Below are 17,716 nucleotides of genomic sequence, written 5' to 3'. Positions count from 1 at the left end.
GGGTGAGATTATTTTCTCTGCACACTCCCACGTACCTGGCTGTGAGCTGTGTGCCATCTGACCTGCCCCGCGTGTGCCGGAGTGGCGCCTGCCCTGGCGTGCCTTCAAGGGCTGCGGAAACACGAGGCTTCAGCGCTTCGACTATTTCCGAATCTCCTCCCCAGGTTGTGATTTTGCAAGTGAACACTTGGTGTGTCTTTTTTATTTTTAGAAATTTTCTAAGCCAACGTGGCTTTGGAATACCATCCAGAGAGAGGGGGAAAAAAAAGGTGGAGCTGAAACCGTGGGCTGGGGAAGAGTCACAACAGATTGGGGACTGTGATGGGGCTCCCAGGCAGCAGAAAGATGAAAAAAAAAAAAAGAAGAAAAAGAGTAAAAAGCCAAAACCAATTTAGATTCCTAAAATGTACTTAGAAATTTTAAAAGCACAAAACAAATGCATTCTCTCCCCATCCTCCTATCTCCAGCTCTTAGAGACTGGAGCTCAGCACCTAAGCTGTTAATGAATGGGGACAGCTTTCATCTCCACTGGAAAAAAGCCTGCTCTCTCACTTGGGGTCCCTCTCCCGCTTCCACTTGCATTCAATCGGCACCCATGCAACCATCCTCCCTGCTCTGAGCTCTGTGAGCCCCTGAAAATAGAGAAATTGGGTGTTTGTGGAGCAAAATATAGCTAAGTAATTTTTCCTGCTCCTTTGAGGCCATGTTCTTTCATGGTGAGGGAGAGGCAGAGAAAATAGAGGCTCACAAATCCCTTTTCCTGTGACTCCCACAACTTAGGCCAGGGGCCTTCTTGGGCCTCATAATGTGTGTGTGTAGATAGGGGAAAGGAGGTCCACTTCCAGAATTTTCCCTGTGTTCTTATTCCTCACTTATGCTACCGTTGGCTCAGCTGGCCCGAACCAAGATCCATAGCCAGGTTTCCATCACTGATGAGCTCCCCAAAACAGGGTGACCTTCCCCTCCTCGTGGGGTAATGAAAGCTCTCATATCATTGGACTTCAGGCAGGAAGGGTCAGTTGGAAAGAAACCTTTGACGTGAGCCTCTTGATGTCTCCACGGCCTCTGTGCCTCCATGCTGGCCCAGGCCTTCTGTGCTTATGCCCAGGAAGCATGTGGCCAGTGAATGAATGCACCCAGGATGCCTCCTTCTTTTCCTTGGGAGCCCAGAAGATGCCACTTGGAGCTCAGCGTCCTGGTGTCTAGAAAAGTTTCTGGTGCCAGCAGTGCTGCTCCATTTGGTACAGCAGGTGCCAAGCCTCTCAATGGAGGCTCTTTGGACTTCTATGAAAAATTATTAATGAGCTTCCAGACTTTCATATCTGGCATTTATTCTCCAATGGATACTTGAGGAAAAACCTTTTTCTTCATCAAATAGAACTTGAGGAGAAATCAAAAAGACAACTTCAGGAGGCAACAGATGGGAAGTGCCTGCCTTTAAACAAAACAAAACATAAACAGGCTTTATGCCTTTAAAAAAAAAAGAAAGAAAGAAAAGACAGACAGACTGGGTCTCACTGTTTCCCAGGCTGGTCTTGAACTCCTGGACTCAAGCAATCCTCCCGCCTTGGCCTTCCAAAGTGCCAGGATTACCAATGTGAGCTGCTGCACCCAGCCCCAGGCTTTATGCTTGAATTACCAGGCAGAGTACAAGAAACAGACCTGAGCTGCTTCCCAGACCCCAGGGCGGCCTCATGGGGCTGCCTCCCTGACACGGGGAAGCAGGGTCAGCAGCGGCTGGGGGGCCACGCGGCTAGGACCCAGGCTGCTCCCTTCCATCTCAGTGAGGAAGCTTTTCCTCCAGGTGACAGGAGCCACTGGGCAAGGTCAGAGTCCAAAGTCCCTGCTTGTCAGTTCTTAAGTTTCTTGAAATTGATTAGTTAATGATTATGTAGTTTAGTAAAAAGAACTACATACTGTCTAAACTCTAAAAATGAGGTTGTTTGAGATCTCTGCTCCTTAAGTAGTGCAGGGACAGATGGATCCGACCATGGACCTATTTTCTCCACTCGCCCTATTTGACAGAAGCATGGAGTGGAGGCTGCCCGCCCCTGCCCCTCAACTCCCTGAATTGGGGCGCAGGTGCAGGGCACCCAGGGGAGTCCACCCCCAGAGGCAGTGCTGACATTGTGGTCCAGGACCCCCAGGGGCTGGCAGGAGCCTGGCTGGAAGGCTGTGGGTATCCCGGGAACAGATGGAGGCTGCTGGTCCTGTCTGTGAATTGTTGTTTAATATCAAAGAAGAATCCAGACAAGAAAACCTGAGAATGTTAAACTCATGTTCTCAGGCCCATGCCTGTAATACCAGAGTGCTGAGAGGCTAAGACAGGAGACCAGCCTGGACAACAAAGTGAGAGCCCATCTCTACAAAAAATTTAAAAATTGGCTGGGCACGGTGGCACACGCCTTAGTCCCACCTACTTGGGAGGCTGAGGTGGGAGGATCACTTGAGCCCAGGAGTTGGAGGCTGCAGTGAGTTATGATGGTGCCACTGTGCTCCAGCCTGGGTGTTAGAGCGAGACCTCCAATTCTAAAAACAAAATAAAACAAAACAAAAACTCACTTTCTCAGAACCTGCCTTATTTCTCAGTCTCTGCCATTGGTTCTTATCTTTTACAAAGTTTAAAACAATTACGTGCCTAGTTTTCCTCCAGTGTTTATTCTCTCCAGTTTTTCTCTCCTCTTGGATTTGGTGAAACCTTACTCATTACATTTTGCTTACTAGTATGTTGGATATTCTTTGTATTTTTCTTGGCCAGATTGTATTCCATTTATTACCCCCCATTTATTTTCTGATTTTTCTTCTCTTCCCTACATACATCATAGAGTTGATCTTACCCTTTCCTTTTCTGTACAATGCTTTCCTCACTCTCCTGCCTCCCATCTCTTTGTCCCCTCCACTGCAGCTTGTGGTCTGTGGGTATCCCTGGGATGGCGTCAAAGGTATGGGCCTGAGGGACCTGCTGGCCTCCTTTCCCGGCGCTCCCAGGCCTCTCAGAGGGCTTGTTGCCTTGCAGAGTTGCAGGCTGAGCGGAGCTGCAGGTCCGCGGAAGGCCAGCTCGCTGACAAGCCTTCCAGTGTGTGTCCTGAGGGACGCCGACGCGCTGTCTGCTGGGGACAGGACGCCGCACGCACACAGCAGATTAGATGTTCAGAAGTTGTGTGTTGGCGGGGGGTGTTTTTTTCTTTCAGTATTATTTTTCTTTTATAAAATTTTTTTATTTTTAATTATTATGGATACATTAAAAAAAAAGGAGTTCCTTTGACATGGCCGCACTCTCCTTCAACCGCACATCTCAGTGTCACCTGCCCCCTTCCTGCACCACTCCAATCACACCAGCCAGTGCTGGTGGTCTTCTTTTTAAATGTTTTTCTTTTTATAGATTGAGGGGGTATGAGTGCAGCTTTGTTCCATGGATACATTGTGTAGTGGTGAAGCCTGGGCTGTTAGTGTGGCCATCACCCGAAGAGTAGGCATCCCACCCAAAGGATAATTTCTCATTGCCCCCACCTCCCACCCTCTGAGTCTTCAGTGTCTCTCCACTCTCTGTATGTCCACGTGTGCACATTATGTAGCTCATACTTACGAGTGAGAACATGCAGTATTTGGCTTTCTGCTTCTGAGTTGCTTCATGTAAGTTACTGGCCTCCAGTTCCAGCCAAGTTGCTACGGAAGACCTGATTTCCTTCTTTTTTATGGCTCTTGCAGCATTGTTTGTCACAGAGAACAGGCTGGATCTTCCTCCCTGTACTTTCAGTATGATTTCAGGATGTGCAATGGGTCAAGCACACACGTGTGTCCTTTCTACCCCTTTTGGCCATGAAGAAAGCCCCCGGGTCCCTCAAGCAGCACCTGTCCACAGACCTTTGCTGGTCCCGTAGCAGGCCCAGTGGGAAACCGCCTCTGTTCCCTTTCCCCATGTGTTTCAGAAGGGGAACACGGCCCTGCACATCGCTGCTCTGGCCGGGCAGGATGAGGTGGTCCGGGAGCTGGTCAACTATGGAGCCAACGTCAACGCCCAGTCACAGGTAATGGCTCTCTGGTCTGGACTAGAGGGTGTTGCCTTTCCACAGGTGGTTCCTCTTTGCTGCTCCCTCATGGGTCCATTGGCAGCCGTGTTAACACACACACTACTGTGGGGCAGGGCCTAGATTTCTCAGGAGCATGTCTCTGAGCAGTGGTGAAGGTGTCCTTTATTATTTCACATGCATAGACTGCATGTCCTAAGCATGACGGGGTTGAATTGTTTTGGACCTAAGCCAAATAGTATGTCCAGTTGTAGCCTAGGTGGAGAGAGAAACTGAGGACTGGGGGAATGAGGTGTGCAGTGCAGCATTGATGAAATCAATGAGGAGTATGTGAGCCGAAGAGACTGACCTACGGTGGCGAGGGGAGGCACAGCCTCTGTGGCCTTTTGTAATAATCCCAGGACGCCAGTCACCATGACAATGAGTTTCCTTAGGAGGGGTCAGGTGGGAGGAAATGGAATGAAGAGAGCGCTGTCCTCCAGGTGAGAGGACGTTGTGCTGGCGTAGGCCTTTCTTACATTGCGGGTGGATGCTAATGATGTCCTCTCTTGGTTTACAGAAAGGTTTTACACCCCTGTACATGGCAGCACAAGAGAACCACTTGGAAGTGGTTAAGTTTTTACTGGAAAATGGAGCTAACCAGAATGTAGCCACAGAAGTAAGTACCTTGGAAAAATGTCGTCACCACCAGAAGTCTCCCAGGTGTACAACCTTGCTTCAGGTGACACCTACCTGGGATGTGGCTTGGGGTGCATCCATGTCATGATGGATGACCTTCAGGTCGCTGCACTAATCCAGAGTGCTGTCAGGTTCTGCAAGGGACTAATGACAAAGTCATGGGTCTTGAAGAAGGCCCAGACACGTACCAAAGAAACGACGTCACACTTGAGGGTGTCCTTCCCGCTATGGCCAATACTTGTGACTGGAGGGGGCAGGCGAAGCATGCATGTGTATGGTTGGCAAGTTTGCATTGGGCCTTAATGAGAAAGGCTCTTGCCACAAAACCACCACGCACCCTTGGACAAGTCTCATTAGCTATGGTCCTGAGTCTTGTCATTGGTGAAATGATGAAACTGGACTAGATAGAGCCAAGGAGTCTCTTGACCCTTAACTTTGGATGGCTCAATGACATGACTTTGTTGTCATTCCGTTTTATCAGTTCCTGTGGTCCTGTGCCCTTTAGTATGTCCACAACTGAGGGAATTAATAATAGTAGCTCATGGCCAAGCGCAGTGGCTCATGCCTATAATCCAACTGCTTTGGGAGGCTGAGGTGGGAGGATCACTTGAGGCCAGGAATTCAAGACCAGCCTGGGCAACACAGCAAGACCCCGTCTCTACAGAAAAAGAAAATTAGCTGGGTGTGGTGGTGTGTGCCTTATTCTTAGCTACTTGGGAAGCTAAGGGGGAGGATCACTTGAGCCCAAGAGGTTAAGGCTGCAGTGAGCCATGATTGCACCACCATACTCCAACCTGAGTGACAGAGTGAGACCCTGTCTCAAAAATAAAATAATAATAATAATAATAATAATAATAATAGCTCACAATTGAATTATCAGGGCCTGGTGTGGACTCTGGCCTTTGGTCGGTGTTAGTAATGTTCTGCCTTGTCAAGGCACTATGCTGGTACCAGCAGATGGGGTGAGAAAGAGAGCCGGCAAAGAATCTGAGCAGTCAAAAGTTTCTTAAAACAAGTCAAACTGGAAGCAAATTATAAAGGAAAACTAAATTAATGCTAAAGAAAAATTCGGCAGGCTCTGTGAGATTGCAGAGAAAGGAAGTGGAGGCAGGAAGGGCTTCAGGGAGGAGATGGCATTTAGGCTAAACTTGGCGGATGAAGAGGGCTTTGGTGGAGGTAGGTCCCTCAGGCTGGGGCTGCTGGGAGCATAAGCCCGAGGGGCAAGGGTGTGTCCCGTGTGAAGGGCGGCTGGCGTCAGACGAGTCAGAGCAAAGCATTTTCCTCCTCTGGCCAGGACGGCTTCACGCCTCTGGCGGTGGCCCTGCAGCAGGGCCATGAGAACGTCGTCGCGCACCTCATCAACTACGGCACCAAGGGGAAGGTGCGCCTCCCGGCCCTGCACATCGCGGCCCGCAACGACGACACGCGCACGGCTGCGGTGCTGCTGCAGAACGACCCCAACCCGGACGTGCTTTCCAAGGTGAGGGCGAGGAGGAGGGAGGAGCCTTGGGCCGCGGACGCCCGTGGGCTCAGGCACGCCCTTGGGCCGCGCACGCCCAGCGACTTCCCAGGCAGGAGAACCGAGCGTGCAGGGCGGGCAGTGCGCACTGAGCGCCCTCACCCCAGGACGCAGAGGGGACCCTGGACAGCCCCGCTCTAAATCCCTGGCAGATGCCCAGAAACGTGCTCTTGGTGAGCAGCGGGGGTGGTTCCTGTTGCTCCAGGTCATCTGGAAATGTGTCCAGGCGGGCAGGGCGGGTCACCCTGGAACCCCAGGAGGCGGCCTTCCTGATGTTCCTTCATCTCTCCTCCCCGGCTGCCCCGTAGTGGAGGGAGGAGGCGTGCAGGGGCTGGGGTGTGGAGAAAGGGGGTCCGGGACCTTGCACGCCTGCGTGCACCTGGGCACGCTCTCCGGTGTTCGGAGGCACTGCTGATCTGCTGTCTGTAGGCTGAGGCTGCTGGTTTTCTTTTAGTGGAAATGGATTTACTGGAGTTATTCAAAGTCCCCTCCTGCACCCCGCCCCTCCCCTCTTCCACCGGCCCCAGATCCACCGGGTTTTGTCTGGAAAACACCTGGGTGGGGTTAGGCCTGCCTTCAGGCTCTGGAACAGAATGATGACAATGGACGGAGATTGAGGCAGGAGGATGGTTTGAGCCCAGGAATTGGAGACCAGCCTGGACAACATAGTGAGACCCCGCCTCTAAAACATTTTTTTAAAAATTAGCTGGGCATGATGGTGTTCGCCTGTAGTCCCAGCTACTGGGGAGGCTGCGGTGGGAAGATTGCTTGAGCCCAGGAGGTCGAGGCTGAAGTGAGCTGTGATCACATCACACTGCACTCCAGCCTGGGCAACACAGTGAGACCCTGTCTAAATGGGAGGAAAAAAAGACCATAGCCCCATTACACTTTCATTCATGAATGAAAATCTCTTTGTCGGTGATCACTCTGACGAACGGGCCCACAGAGTCTGAGGTTAACATATAATTCGGGTTGCTCAGGGCAGACCCCCAGCTTTTGAATACACTGTGCCATAAAGCCTCTCTTGACCCCCTCACCAAATGTTCCCACCCATCAAAATCTCCTTTGTCTGTAAAGTCCTGTTGCCCCACCTGAGTTTCCTGCATCCCAGGGCTGATTCTGAGATAGAAGTAAATCACATATAACAAGTTTCTCCCCCTCTGTTGTGCCCCAGACGGGATTCACACCCCTGCACATCGCGGCTCACTACGAGAACCTCAACGTGGCCCAGTTGCTCCTCAACAGAGGAGCCAGCGTCAATTTCACACCACAGGTAACCCTGGGGCACGTGCGCCCTCACTGTCCGGGGGCTTGGGGCTGGCAGTTGCTCCTGCCTCGGCACCATGGGTTTCATCCCAGTGGCAGAAGTGCCTGTGGGTTAAACAGCCCTGCTGTCTGGTCGGGCTCCTTGCTGGCAGGTTTCTGATCATCTACCCCCCAGTTTCCACCTGCTTTGTCTTGAGAAAACCCTAAACTCCATTTGCCCATCCTAAAAATGGGAAACCTGGAGGGCAGAGAGTGATTTCCAAATAACTGACTTTCCTGCAGTCTGTTATGTTGACTCTGGGAGGCATGGGCTTGGGTGGTGTGGTGGGATGACCCATCCTGTTGGCAGGTCCTTTCAGGTTTTAAAATGTCTTAGGCCAGAAATGCCCTGACAACGCTGTTGCAGGCTTGGGGACTGGGGGTTGGGGACAAGGGGAGCGGGTGCACAGCAGCTGCATTCCAGGGAAGGATGATGCGCCCTGACCGTCCTGCTTCCTCCCTTCAGAACGGCATCACGCCACTGCACATCGCCTCCCGCAGGGGCAACGTGATCATGGTGCGGCTGCTGCTGGATCGGGGAGCCCAGATAGAAACCAAGACCAAGGTGGGTGCCAGCAGGTGCTGTAGCCAGGCAGGGGGAGGGAGTTCCCCCCTCACAAGCCTCACCCAGAGCAGCGGGCCCTTGGTGACCTAGTTAGGGATGCACCACCAGCCTCCCAGAGCCGCCTGCAGCAGTATTCTGGGCAGTGCCGCGTGCAGCGGGAGGCAATAGTAAAACTGTGCTGAGGTCGAGCTGGTGCTTGAGGAAACGTCAGCACTTGCGTGGGCTGGGATGATGCCATAGGCAGTCTTCTCTCCAAATGGCCTCTGATAGCTGCCTTTTGGGCTTTCTGTTTTTGACTCTGTCTTTTAAAGGACGAATTGACACCTCTCCACTGTGCAGCTCGAAATGGGCACGTGCGAATCTCAGAGATCCTGCTGGACCACGGGGCACCAATCCAAGCCAAAACCAAGGTGTGTGCTTCCTTCCTGTGAGGCGCATTTTCTAGGCAGGGCTCCAGGTCCAACAGACCTGGCATCAAATCCTATTTCTGTAAAACACAGATGCTAATACTACTAAATGAGATAGCACCTTTGACATTTATTACAAGGCCTATCACATAGGAGACTCTCAGTGTAGCTCTAATTCGTAACTAGATCAGGGTCGGCAAACTTTTTATCTAAAGGACCAGGTATTAGACAATTTTAGGCTTTGCAGGCCGTGGTCCCTGTTGCAATGATTCAACACTGCCAACGTAGCAGAAAAGCAGCCATAGGCAATATGCAAACTAGGGCCCGTGTTCCAATAAAATGTTATTGACAAACACTGGTTGCAGGGCAGATTTGACTCACAGGTTGTGTAGTTCGCCTACTACTGCTCTAGATCAATCCCTATGTCTCTCTTCCTAGCTCCAGAAAAGACAGGCACTAAGTACTCTGAGAAGTCTTCAGAGCCTGGGCCAGACTGAAGCGAAGTTAAAAAGAAAAGAACACAGTTCTTCTCAGGCTCCATTACGGGCCAGAGAAAAGGCCCGTTACGTGGCTCTAACATAAGGACTCGAGTCTTCAAGGAGTGAAAGCTGTCAGCCACACTGCTGCCTGTGCCTGCTCTGGGCCCTCTGCCCCGTGAATTGAGCTGTGTCAGAGCAGAGCAAGGCAAAAGCCAGGCCCACTCACAGCTACCCAGGAGGTTTCCCACGAGCAGTTCTGTCATAAAATGATGGCTTAGACCATACAGTGAAAGCTGATTTATTCCCGACACATTATCATGTTCTGTTCTGTAGAGCTGTCATTAATTTGGGTCATGATTCATAGTCCCCACACTGGTTCTTGCGTGTGTCTGTGTGTGCTGTTGCATGAGGGTGTCCTCTACTAAAGCAGTTTCTCATTTAACCCTCCATCCTTGGCTGATTTGCCGTGTGACTATGAACGTGTGTCTTGCCCTCTCTGTGTTTCAGTTTCCTCATCTGGAGAGCCCCCACCCTCTCTCCTAGGATTATTGGGATGACCATGTGAGATAATGTCTTCAAAAGCTATCTAAAAGTAAAACTCCTCAGCTAAATGAAAGTAGAATTGCTACTATCAGTTAAATTATTAGAAAATTCCCAACATTTTTCCAGGAGTGCTGTATTTAAACATAATACATGGCCAGAAGTTAAGATTTTTTGTTTTATTATCCAGATCATTAGAATGGGGCTGAAAAGAATGCTTATGAAAATTCCTTACTGAGAATATGTGACTTTTCAATTGGGAACTATCGTACAACCTTTCTGAAATGCAAATGTAACTAACTGAGTTAGCTCAGTCCACCTTAACAAAGAACCACATGCTGAGTGGCTTAAACAACAGAAACTTACTGTCTCACACTTCCAGAAGCTGGAGGGTCAAGATCAAGGTGTCAGCAGGGTTGGTTCTTTTTTTTTTTTTTTTTTTTTTGAGATGAAGTCTCACTCAGTCACCCAGGCTGGAGTGCAGCAGTGTGATCTCTACTCACTGCAACCTCCGCCTCACAGGTTCAATTGATTCTCGTGCCTCAGCTTCCTGAGTAGCTGGGATTGCAGGCACATGCCACCACGCCTGGCCTATTTTTGTATTTTTAGTAGAGATGGGGATTCACCATGTTAGCCAGGCTGGTCTCGAACTCCTGGCCTCAAGTGATCTGCCCACCTTTGCTTCCCAAAGTGCTGGAATTACAGAGGTGAGCTACAGTGCCTGGCAGGGTTGATTCCTTCTGAGGCTGTGAGGGAGCATCTCTTCCAGGTCTCTCCTCGAGCTTCTGGTGGTTTGGGCACAATCTTTGGTTTCCTTGGCTTATAGAGCATCATGCTGACCTCTGCCTTCATCTTCATGTGACATTTTCCTGCTGTGCAGGTGCCCAAATCTCCCTGTTTCTAAGGACGCCAGTCATAGATTAGAACTCACACTAATGACCTCATTTTAGCTTATTATATCCCCAAAGATCCTGTTTCCAAACAAGGTCACATTCTGAGGTCCTGGGGGTTAAGACTGCAGCATGTGAATTTTGTGGGACCTAATTCAGCCTGTAACACTAACATCTGCTGTCATGGAACCTGATTTGCGTCTTCCTTGATGAAAATCCTCTCATTTCTACTTTCTAAAAGCTGAAGTCCCAGGTCCTGAGCTCCTAGCCTTTCTTGGCGCAGCTCCAGCCTCCTCTCCAGCCTGACTCCATGCTTGGAATCACCTCACCCCGGACTGTCGAACTGCATGGAGGCCCCTGGGTTCCCCTAGGGTAGCTGCCTCTGTGATGTTGCACTTGCTGCTCCCTTCACTAGGATGTTCTTCCCCTTTGGTCCTCCTGGTGAACTTCCATTCAGCTCCTTTCAAGTCCTAGCTCAGGCCTCACCTCCTCCCTCCCAGTGCCCCTCCTTCATCAGGGACGCCATCTGTTTGTGCACACCTCTGTGCTTTGATCATCCCACTTCAGGGCACTGAAAGACAACACCATGTCTGTCTACAAGCTTCCTTGGGTCGGGGGTTACGTCTGTTCTCTTCTGTTTCCCCAGAGCTTAACCCATACCAGGTGCACATTAATCACTTGAAAAATATGTGTTGAATTAATGTCTGAATGAATGAATGAGTCTCCTCTCTCTTTTATGTTTTTTAAACAAATTGCTGTTTGAGAAATGAGTATCCTTAACAGAATTTTCTTCAACTGAACTGCATTTGATAGGGACAAGGAACAGAGGGATTTAGATCCAAGTTCTATTTTATCATAATTCATTCATTCATTCATTCATTCATTCAAAATCACATAATTTAAGGACCATGATGTGTGTTACATGCATGTATTCGGCACTGTGGGGCATTTAAGGAGAAATATTAGGCTAAGTCACTGATCTTAAGAGGCGTATAAGTAAAGAGAAAAGATACACTCCCCTAAAAAGTTAGCTATGGATATAATTGGGCAAATATGAGAATAAGGTCTGAGCGCATGGTGCAGATAAGGAAAGCCCACAGGAGTCTAGAGTGGTCAGGAAGGCTTTCTGGAAGAGGTGGGTCTGCTGGACATGGCTTTGAAGGTTTGGCCAGGTGGAAAGGAGAATGTCTGTGGTCAGAGACCGGCAGGAGCGTGGAGGCCAGGGTGAGCCAAGCTCCCTCCGGAGACTTGTGGAAACATTGTGTAGGGAAGAAGTAGGGAGTGACTTTGGAATCGTCCTGAATCTCTGTGCTCGGTCCCCAGAAGACTTTGTGATTGCTTGTGTTTTCCTCTTTACCCAGAACGGCCTGTCCCCAATTCACATGGCGGCTCAGGGAGACCACCTCGACTGTGTCCGGCTCCTGTTGCAATACGACGCAGAGATAGACGACATCACCCTGGACCACCTGACCCCACTCCACGTGGCTGCCCACTGTGGACACCACAGGGTGGCTAAGGTCCTTCTGGATAAAGGGGCCAAACCCAACTCCAGAGCCCTGGTGAGTGGGGGTGCTGCTGAAGAAGGTGCAGAGTGGCAGGGCAGGCTGGGGGCAGGACCAGAGAGGCATGGCTGGGCCTGTGGGAAGGGCGGCAGGTGCCCGGAGCTCCCCAGATTCGAGGCCTGAGCAGTGGGGTGTGACAGCACTGGATGGTGGGGGCCTGGTGTGCACCCCTCCTGCACCCTCCACTGCACACCCACCTGGGTATCGACCCCTACCCCGGTGACCAGGCCGAGGTCAGGGATGAGTTTGGGCCCAGGAGACCGGACTCAGGAAGCATCCTGCATGGTAGGTATGCGGGCTTGGGGCATCTCTCCAGTGGAGCCAGGCCTGGAGCTGAGTGATTCCTTAGAGGCTGCGTGGCTTTCTGAGCTGCTTTGGGGATGAATGAGATGGCCAGAGCTGAGCATCCTTCGTCCACAGATGGGCTTGCAGTTCTCATGGCACTCGTGTAAAGGGAAGCTCAGGCCCAGAGCAAATCCCTCCTGTGGTTCCTCTGCCTCCTTCCCAGGACAGGGGCTCCCAGGGAGTCTGGGGATCCAGTAGGGCTGTAGCTTTGCACTAAGCATGCCTGTAACCACGTCTCCTCTCTGCCTCTTCCCAAGGCAGCAGAACTGAGGGGCAGGATATCCTCCAGGGATGGCAGAGGATGGCTCATTCATTCATTCATTCATTCACTCACTCGCTCAAAAAAGCTTTCACTGAGCAGTGCCCACAGGCCACGTACTGTTACAGGGGAGTTGGGATTTCCCAGCCTCAGGACTATTGACATTTGGGGTCGATATTTGTGGTCTTGTGTGTTGTAGGATGTTTAGCAGCATCCCTGGCCTGTACCCACTAAGCACTCATAGCTCTCCTTCCCTAGCTGACAATAAAAAATGTCCCCAGACATTGCCACATGTTTTGGGGGTGAGGTGCAAATGATACCCCCCCACCACCACCTCCCATGTTTGAGAACCACTGCCTTAAGTGGATAAAGCACTGAAAAAAACAGACAAAAACAAATACACATTTCTGCCCTTCAGAGTTTACATTCAGAGTATATCACACTTTAAAGCAGAAATCCATTTCACTAAAAATGATCAGTGGTTTCAGGGAAGAGGGAACATGATTTGCTTCACAAAAGTACTCTTTTATTGTAAATTTACCCTTAGGGGGCTTTAAATGGCAGGATCTTTTAGTGCATCCAAAATATGAATAAATTTTTTAAAAAGGTTTATAAACAACATGTTCAGGAACATATCTAGTGCATCAAGTGAGAGCCACCTGTCTCTTACATGATTTGCATTAATTGGCATTATAAGACTAATCAATTGGCATCAATTCGTTGATTGGTCTATGGGCATCTGCTGGTGGCCTGGGCAGCAGCTGCCTTTTAGAGCAGCCAGGTGGTCTTCTGGGCGTTCCTTGGGCCCATGTGTAAGCTCCTGCTTGTCTGTCTCCCTTTGTGTGGGCTGCAGAATGGCTTTACCCCCTTACACATCGCCTGCAAAAAGAACCACGTCCGTGTCATGGAGCTGCTGCTGAAGACGGGAGCCTCGATCGACGCGGTCACCGAGGTAGGAGAGACTGCAGAGGAGCCTGGGGGCAGGCCTGTGGTCTCCCCCGACCCACCTTCTCCAAGAGTCGCTCTTTGTAGCTTTGTATGGCTGCAGGGGTGTGTGTGTCTGCAAGTCTGGACTGCTGGAAGGAATGAATCAGGGGTGACTAAGACAAGGGAACATGAGTCAAGTCTTACGGAGCTTTCCAAGATCAGACACAATTTTTGCAAGTTGTAAGAGTGGGCATGACTTGCCCACAGTAATTTTTTTCTCCAACCATTTTCTTGGAAGCAAACCCACCTCATATAGCTCCCTTTTCTTGGAAAATCATTTGTGAAAGCGTTAGATACTGTCAGGTTCTCTCTTCTTCAGGGGAGCGGAAAGACTCCCACTTATCGGACTCTGCCTTTGTCTGTTTCAGTCTGGCCTGACACCTCTCCACGTGGCCTCCTTCATGGGGCACCTTCCCATCGTGAAGAACCTCCTGCAGCGGGGGGCGTCGCCCAACGTCTCCAACGTGGTAAGCCCTCAGGCAGGCAGGGGCTTGCTCCCCTAGACCAAGAGCTCAGAGGGCAGCTTTCACCAGTGCTCCCAGTCCTACTCTCTGGGGACAGAGCTACGATTCCCAGAACAGCCAATGCTTCAGACTGGGGGAGGACATCCCTGTGTACTGACGCTTTCTGGATTAAATTTCTCACACATCCGTAAACCTTGGAGGTTTTGTTTTGGACAATAATTTTGGAATGTCTGTAAGTGTTCACTGGGAATACATTTACATTTTTGAATATTCATTAGCTCTGGGGTTTACTTTTAAGTGTACCTAGAATACACAGACACACACATAAACTCATATACACGCATGCACCTGCACGCATGTGCACACACACATACACACATACATGCGCATGCACACATGCACACACATCAGGCTAAAGAGCTGCCTGCTGGGGCAACTCCACCTCTTGGACAAAAACCCACCAAGCCACTCCAGGCTGCACTTCCTAGCTCTGTGTGTGCCGTTTTGGACAGCAGGCATGTATGAACAGTTCTATAATTTTGTTATTTTATAGAAAGTGGAGACCCCGCTACACATGGCAGCCAGAGCCGGGCACACGGAAGTGGCCAAATATTTACTCCAGAACAAAGCCAAAGTCAATGCCAAGGCCAAGGTGAGTAGTGAAGGCAGGAAGGGAAGGGTTTCAGATGTGAGCAGTTCCAGCACTGTGCAGAGAACCCATCCTCATTCCAGGCGGGGCTGCAGTGCTGTGGCCTGGGGATCACTTTTCATCCTGATCAGGTCGCTCTGAGCGCTCAGATTCTGCTTTGCAGGGGGTTTGAGAAGACCAGGGATATTTTTGCATGAGAGCCACATTTCTTTAAAATAAGGAAAGTCCAAGGTGCGTGGCTGGCCTGAGTATGTCCTGGGCTAACGATGACAGTTGCCATGTAAGGAGGGGGGCAACCTTTTAAAGAAAGCATTGCCAGCAAAAATCAGGCAAGAATTACTTGATCTAAAACTGGAGAGTCCCCCTTGCTGTAAACACATTTTGTGGGGGTTGGAGGAGTAGACAGTGAGAAGAGCTGTGGAGTTTGCCGGTTGCTCACTCAGCCAACAGCAGGCTTCCTAACCACAGGCCACGATGGGTTCTCCTTAGAGTCAGGCCTGTGATTTGTGTTTGGTGCCCTCGAGGGAAGCCTCCAGCTGGGCCCCATGAGACCTGGCCCAGGCAGCCCGACAGCAGCATTCAGAAACAGGAAGTGGGGGGGTGTGGGTGGAAAAGTCCTCATTCTCTGTCAGCAGTTGAGACTCCCCTGACCCCAGCACAGAGAAAATCAAACTAGAGTTCAAGCAGAAAGACAAGCGCATCCACTCAGGAAGGATGTGGGAGACGGATGAGCAGCCACACTACATTGAGTGCCTTTTATGCACCAAACGCAGAAACCATGTACATTATCCGCTTGATCCCAGCTGAGCCCTAGCAAGTAGACGTTATTATTCCCATTTTACAGATGGGAGGGCTGGGCCTTTGAGAAATAAGGTAGAAATAACAGCTCACTTGAAGAACTGTTGTAAGGATTCAATAGGATACAGCATGTTGGTTCCTGTAACTCAGAGACTTGATTCGAATCCTGACTCTTCATCTTCTTAGCTGTGTGACCTTGAGAAGGTCACTTGCCCTCTCTGGGCCCTGCCTTGCTTCTCTGTAAGATGAAAAGTTGGATTTGGTAACATCAGCGTTTCTTCTTCTTTGTTTTCCCTTCGGGGTCCAGGATGACCAGACCCCACTTCACTGTGCAGCTCGCATCGGCCACACAAACATGGTGAAGCTCCTGCTGGAAAATAACGCCAACCCCAACCTGGCCACCACCGCCGGGCACACCCCCCTGCACATTGCAGCCCGTGAGGGCCACGTGGAAACAGTCCTGGCCCTTCTGGAAAAGGAAGCATCCCAGGCCTGCATGACCAAGGTACAGCCTCCCGCCTCGTGGTCTAAGGAAGCAACAGGCTCACTCAGCCAGGCCTGGAGCTCGGAGGGGAATTCCTGCCTGGTTCTCTTTGTCACCTCAATGATGCTGCAAGCAGCTGGAAGGGTCGTCACACTCAGGGCTGGCCACCACCTGCAAGCCAATGTGTCTCCATCCTTCCCCAAAACAGGAAGTCCACCACAGCTTCTCACACACCCAGCCAGCCTTCATACATTTATCATGGCACAATTATTAGTTGAAACCTGCTTTGGCCAAGTCACAAACAGGTTCTGGGGATATGAGAAGGATTAAGACTCATACCCTGCCCTCAGCTAGCCAGCAATCAACTACCACTGTGAGGTGGTTGAGACCCTCTTGCCAGAGGAGTGTGGACTGTAAGTGCAGGGATGCCTGCCAAGTCCTGAGGTCTTCGGCCTCCCAGAGGGCTCAAAAATGGCTGTGCCTTTGCTTTCATTGGCCTCTCCATGCCAGCGGAGGTGCAGCCTCCTTTGCCGTGGGCCCTTTCTCCAGGGAGGACAGCCCTGGGGCCCCAAGGTCCTGACAGCCTGTTTCTCCTCAGAAAGGATTTACCCCTCTGCACGTGGCAGCCAAGTACGGGAAGGTGCGGGTGGCAGAGCTGCTGCTGGAGCGGGACGCACACCCGAATGCTGCCGGAAAAGTGAGTTTGAACCCCGCCCTCCCCTGCAGCTCTCAGGTTAGAGGCAAGGACAGAGGATGGACATCAGCACTTGCAGATTCCATCTTTTGCCTGTGTTGTCCATCTTTTTTTTCTTTGACACAGGGTCTCGCTCTGTTGCCCAGGCTGGAGTGCAGTGGTGCCATCACAACTCACTACAATTTTGACTCCTGGGCTCAAGCCATCCTCGAGTGTCAGTCTCCTGAGTAGCTGGGACTACAAGCAGTTGCCACCGTGCCCGGCTAACTTAAAAAAACAATTATAGAGACAGGGTCTCACTATGTTGCCCAGGCTGGTCTCGAACTCTGGGCTCAGGTGATCTTCCCTCTTCAGCCTCCCATAGCTCTGGGATTACAGGTGCGAGCCACCGCACCCGGCCTGTTTATATTTCCATGGGTAGCCATCGAGAGAGAATGGCCTTTGGAAAGACTGGCCTTTCTGTCAAAGGCCTTATCCTTTTGGAAAGACCCGATGGCCTTCTCCGGGCAAGTGTATTGATCTCACTGCCCACGTTCCCCCCTGTTCCCACAGGGCTCTGGGTCCTGCCGATGACATTCTGTCATGACTCCAAGTTAAGACTGGCCTGGGAAAGATTTTAAACAGGATTTTACTGTATAAAATAGGTGCTCCCATGCCTAAAGGGAGTCCTGGGAGAAAGTCCGTGGGAGTGACAGCTGGCCTCTTTTGTCTTTGTCCCCTGCAGAATGGCCTGACCCCCCTGCACGTGGCCGTCCATCACAACAACCTGGACATCGTCAAGCTGCTGCTTCCCCGGGGCGGCTCCCCGCACAGCCCTGCCTGGGTAAGGCCGGCCCCTCTCCCCAGCTGCCCCTGGAGAGCAGGTCACCTGCTACCTTCCAGTCCCTCAGGGAGGGGGGTTTCCACAGCAGCCCAAGGGTTTTGCGTTCTGTTGCTATTTTTACCTCAGAAATCACGCCTCACTTTCCCACATGTTACCTGCCCTGTAATCACGCTATTCAGGGCCCAGGAGTGGGATGGGAAGTGGGTAACAATTCCCAGCCAGGGGTTACCTCGCAGAGGC

The 17,716-nt window shown here is 51.0% G+C and overlaps 1 protein-coding gene across 17 annotated transcripts in view; it reads left to right on the top strand.

Moving 5' to 3' along the window:
* Window positions 1–17,716, top strand: part of ANK1 (ankyrin 1) — a 240,387-nt gene that overhangs the window by 164,379 nt on the left and 58,292 nt on the right. For all 17 annotated transcript variants that reach the window (XM_016959397.4, XM_016959396.4, XM_016959393.4 and 14 more), the window contains exons 4-16: window positions 3,930–4,028; window positions 4,588–4,686; window positions 6,001–6,186; window positions 7,400–7,498; window positions 7,997–8,095; window positions 8,407–8,505; window positions 11,773–11,970; window positions 13,431–13,529; window positions 13,933–14,031; window positions 14,582–14,680; window positions 15,783–15,980; window positions 16,558–16,656; window positions 17,378–17,476. In XM_016959397.4, the coding sequence (XP_016814886.1) occupies window positions 3,930–4,028; window positions 4,588–4,686; window positions 6,001–6,186; window positions 7,400–7,498; window positions 7,997–8,095; window positions 8,407–8,505; window positions 11,773–11,970; window positions 13,431–13,529; window positions 13,933–14,031; window positions 14,582–14,680; window positions 15,783–15,980; window positions 16,558–16,656; window positions 17,378–17,476 (1,572 nt within the window). The remainder of the gene's footprint in view (window positions 1–3,929; window positions 4,029–4,587; window positions 4,687–6,000; window positions 6,187–7,399; window positions 7,499–7,996; window positions 8,096–8,406; window positions 8,506–11,772; window positions 11,971–13,430; window positions 13,530–13,932; window positions 14,032–14,581; window positions 14,681–15,782; window positions 15,981–16,557; window positions 16,657–17,377; window positions 17,477–17,716) is intronic.

The sequence above is a fragment of the Pan troglodytes genome, chromosome 7 (assembly GCF_028858775.2).
Source record: "Pan troglodytes isolate AG18354 chromosome 7, NHGRI_mPanTro3-v2.0_pri, whole genome shotgun sequence".
Taxonomy (NCBI): Eukaryota; Metazoa; Chordata; class Mammalia; order Primates; family Hominidae; genus Pan; species Pan troglodytes.
This window is presented reverse-complemented; position numbering and strand designations above follow the sequence as displayed.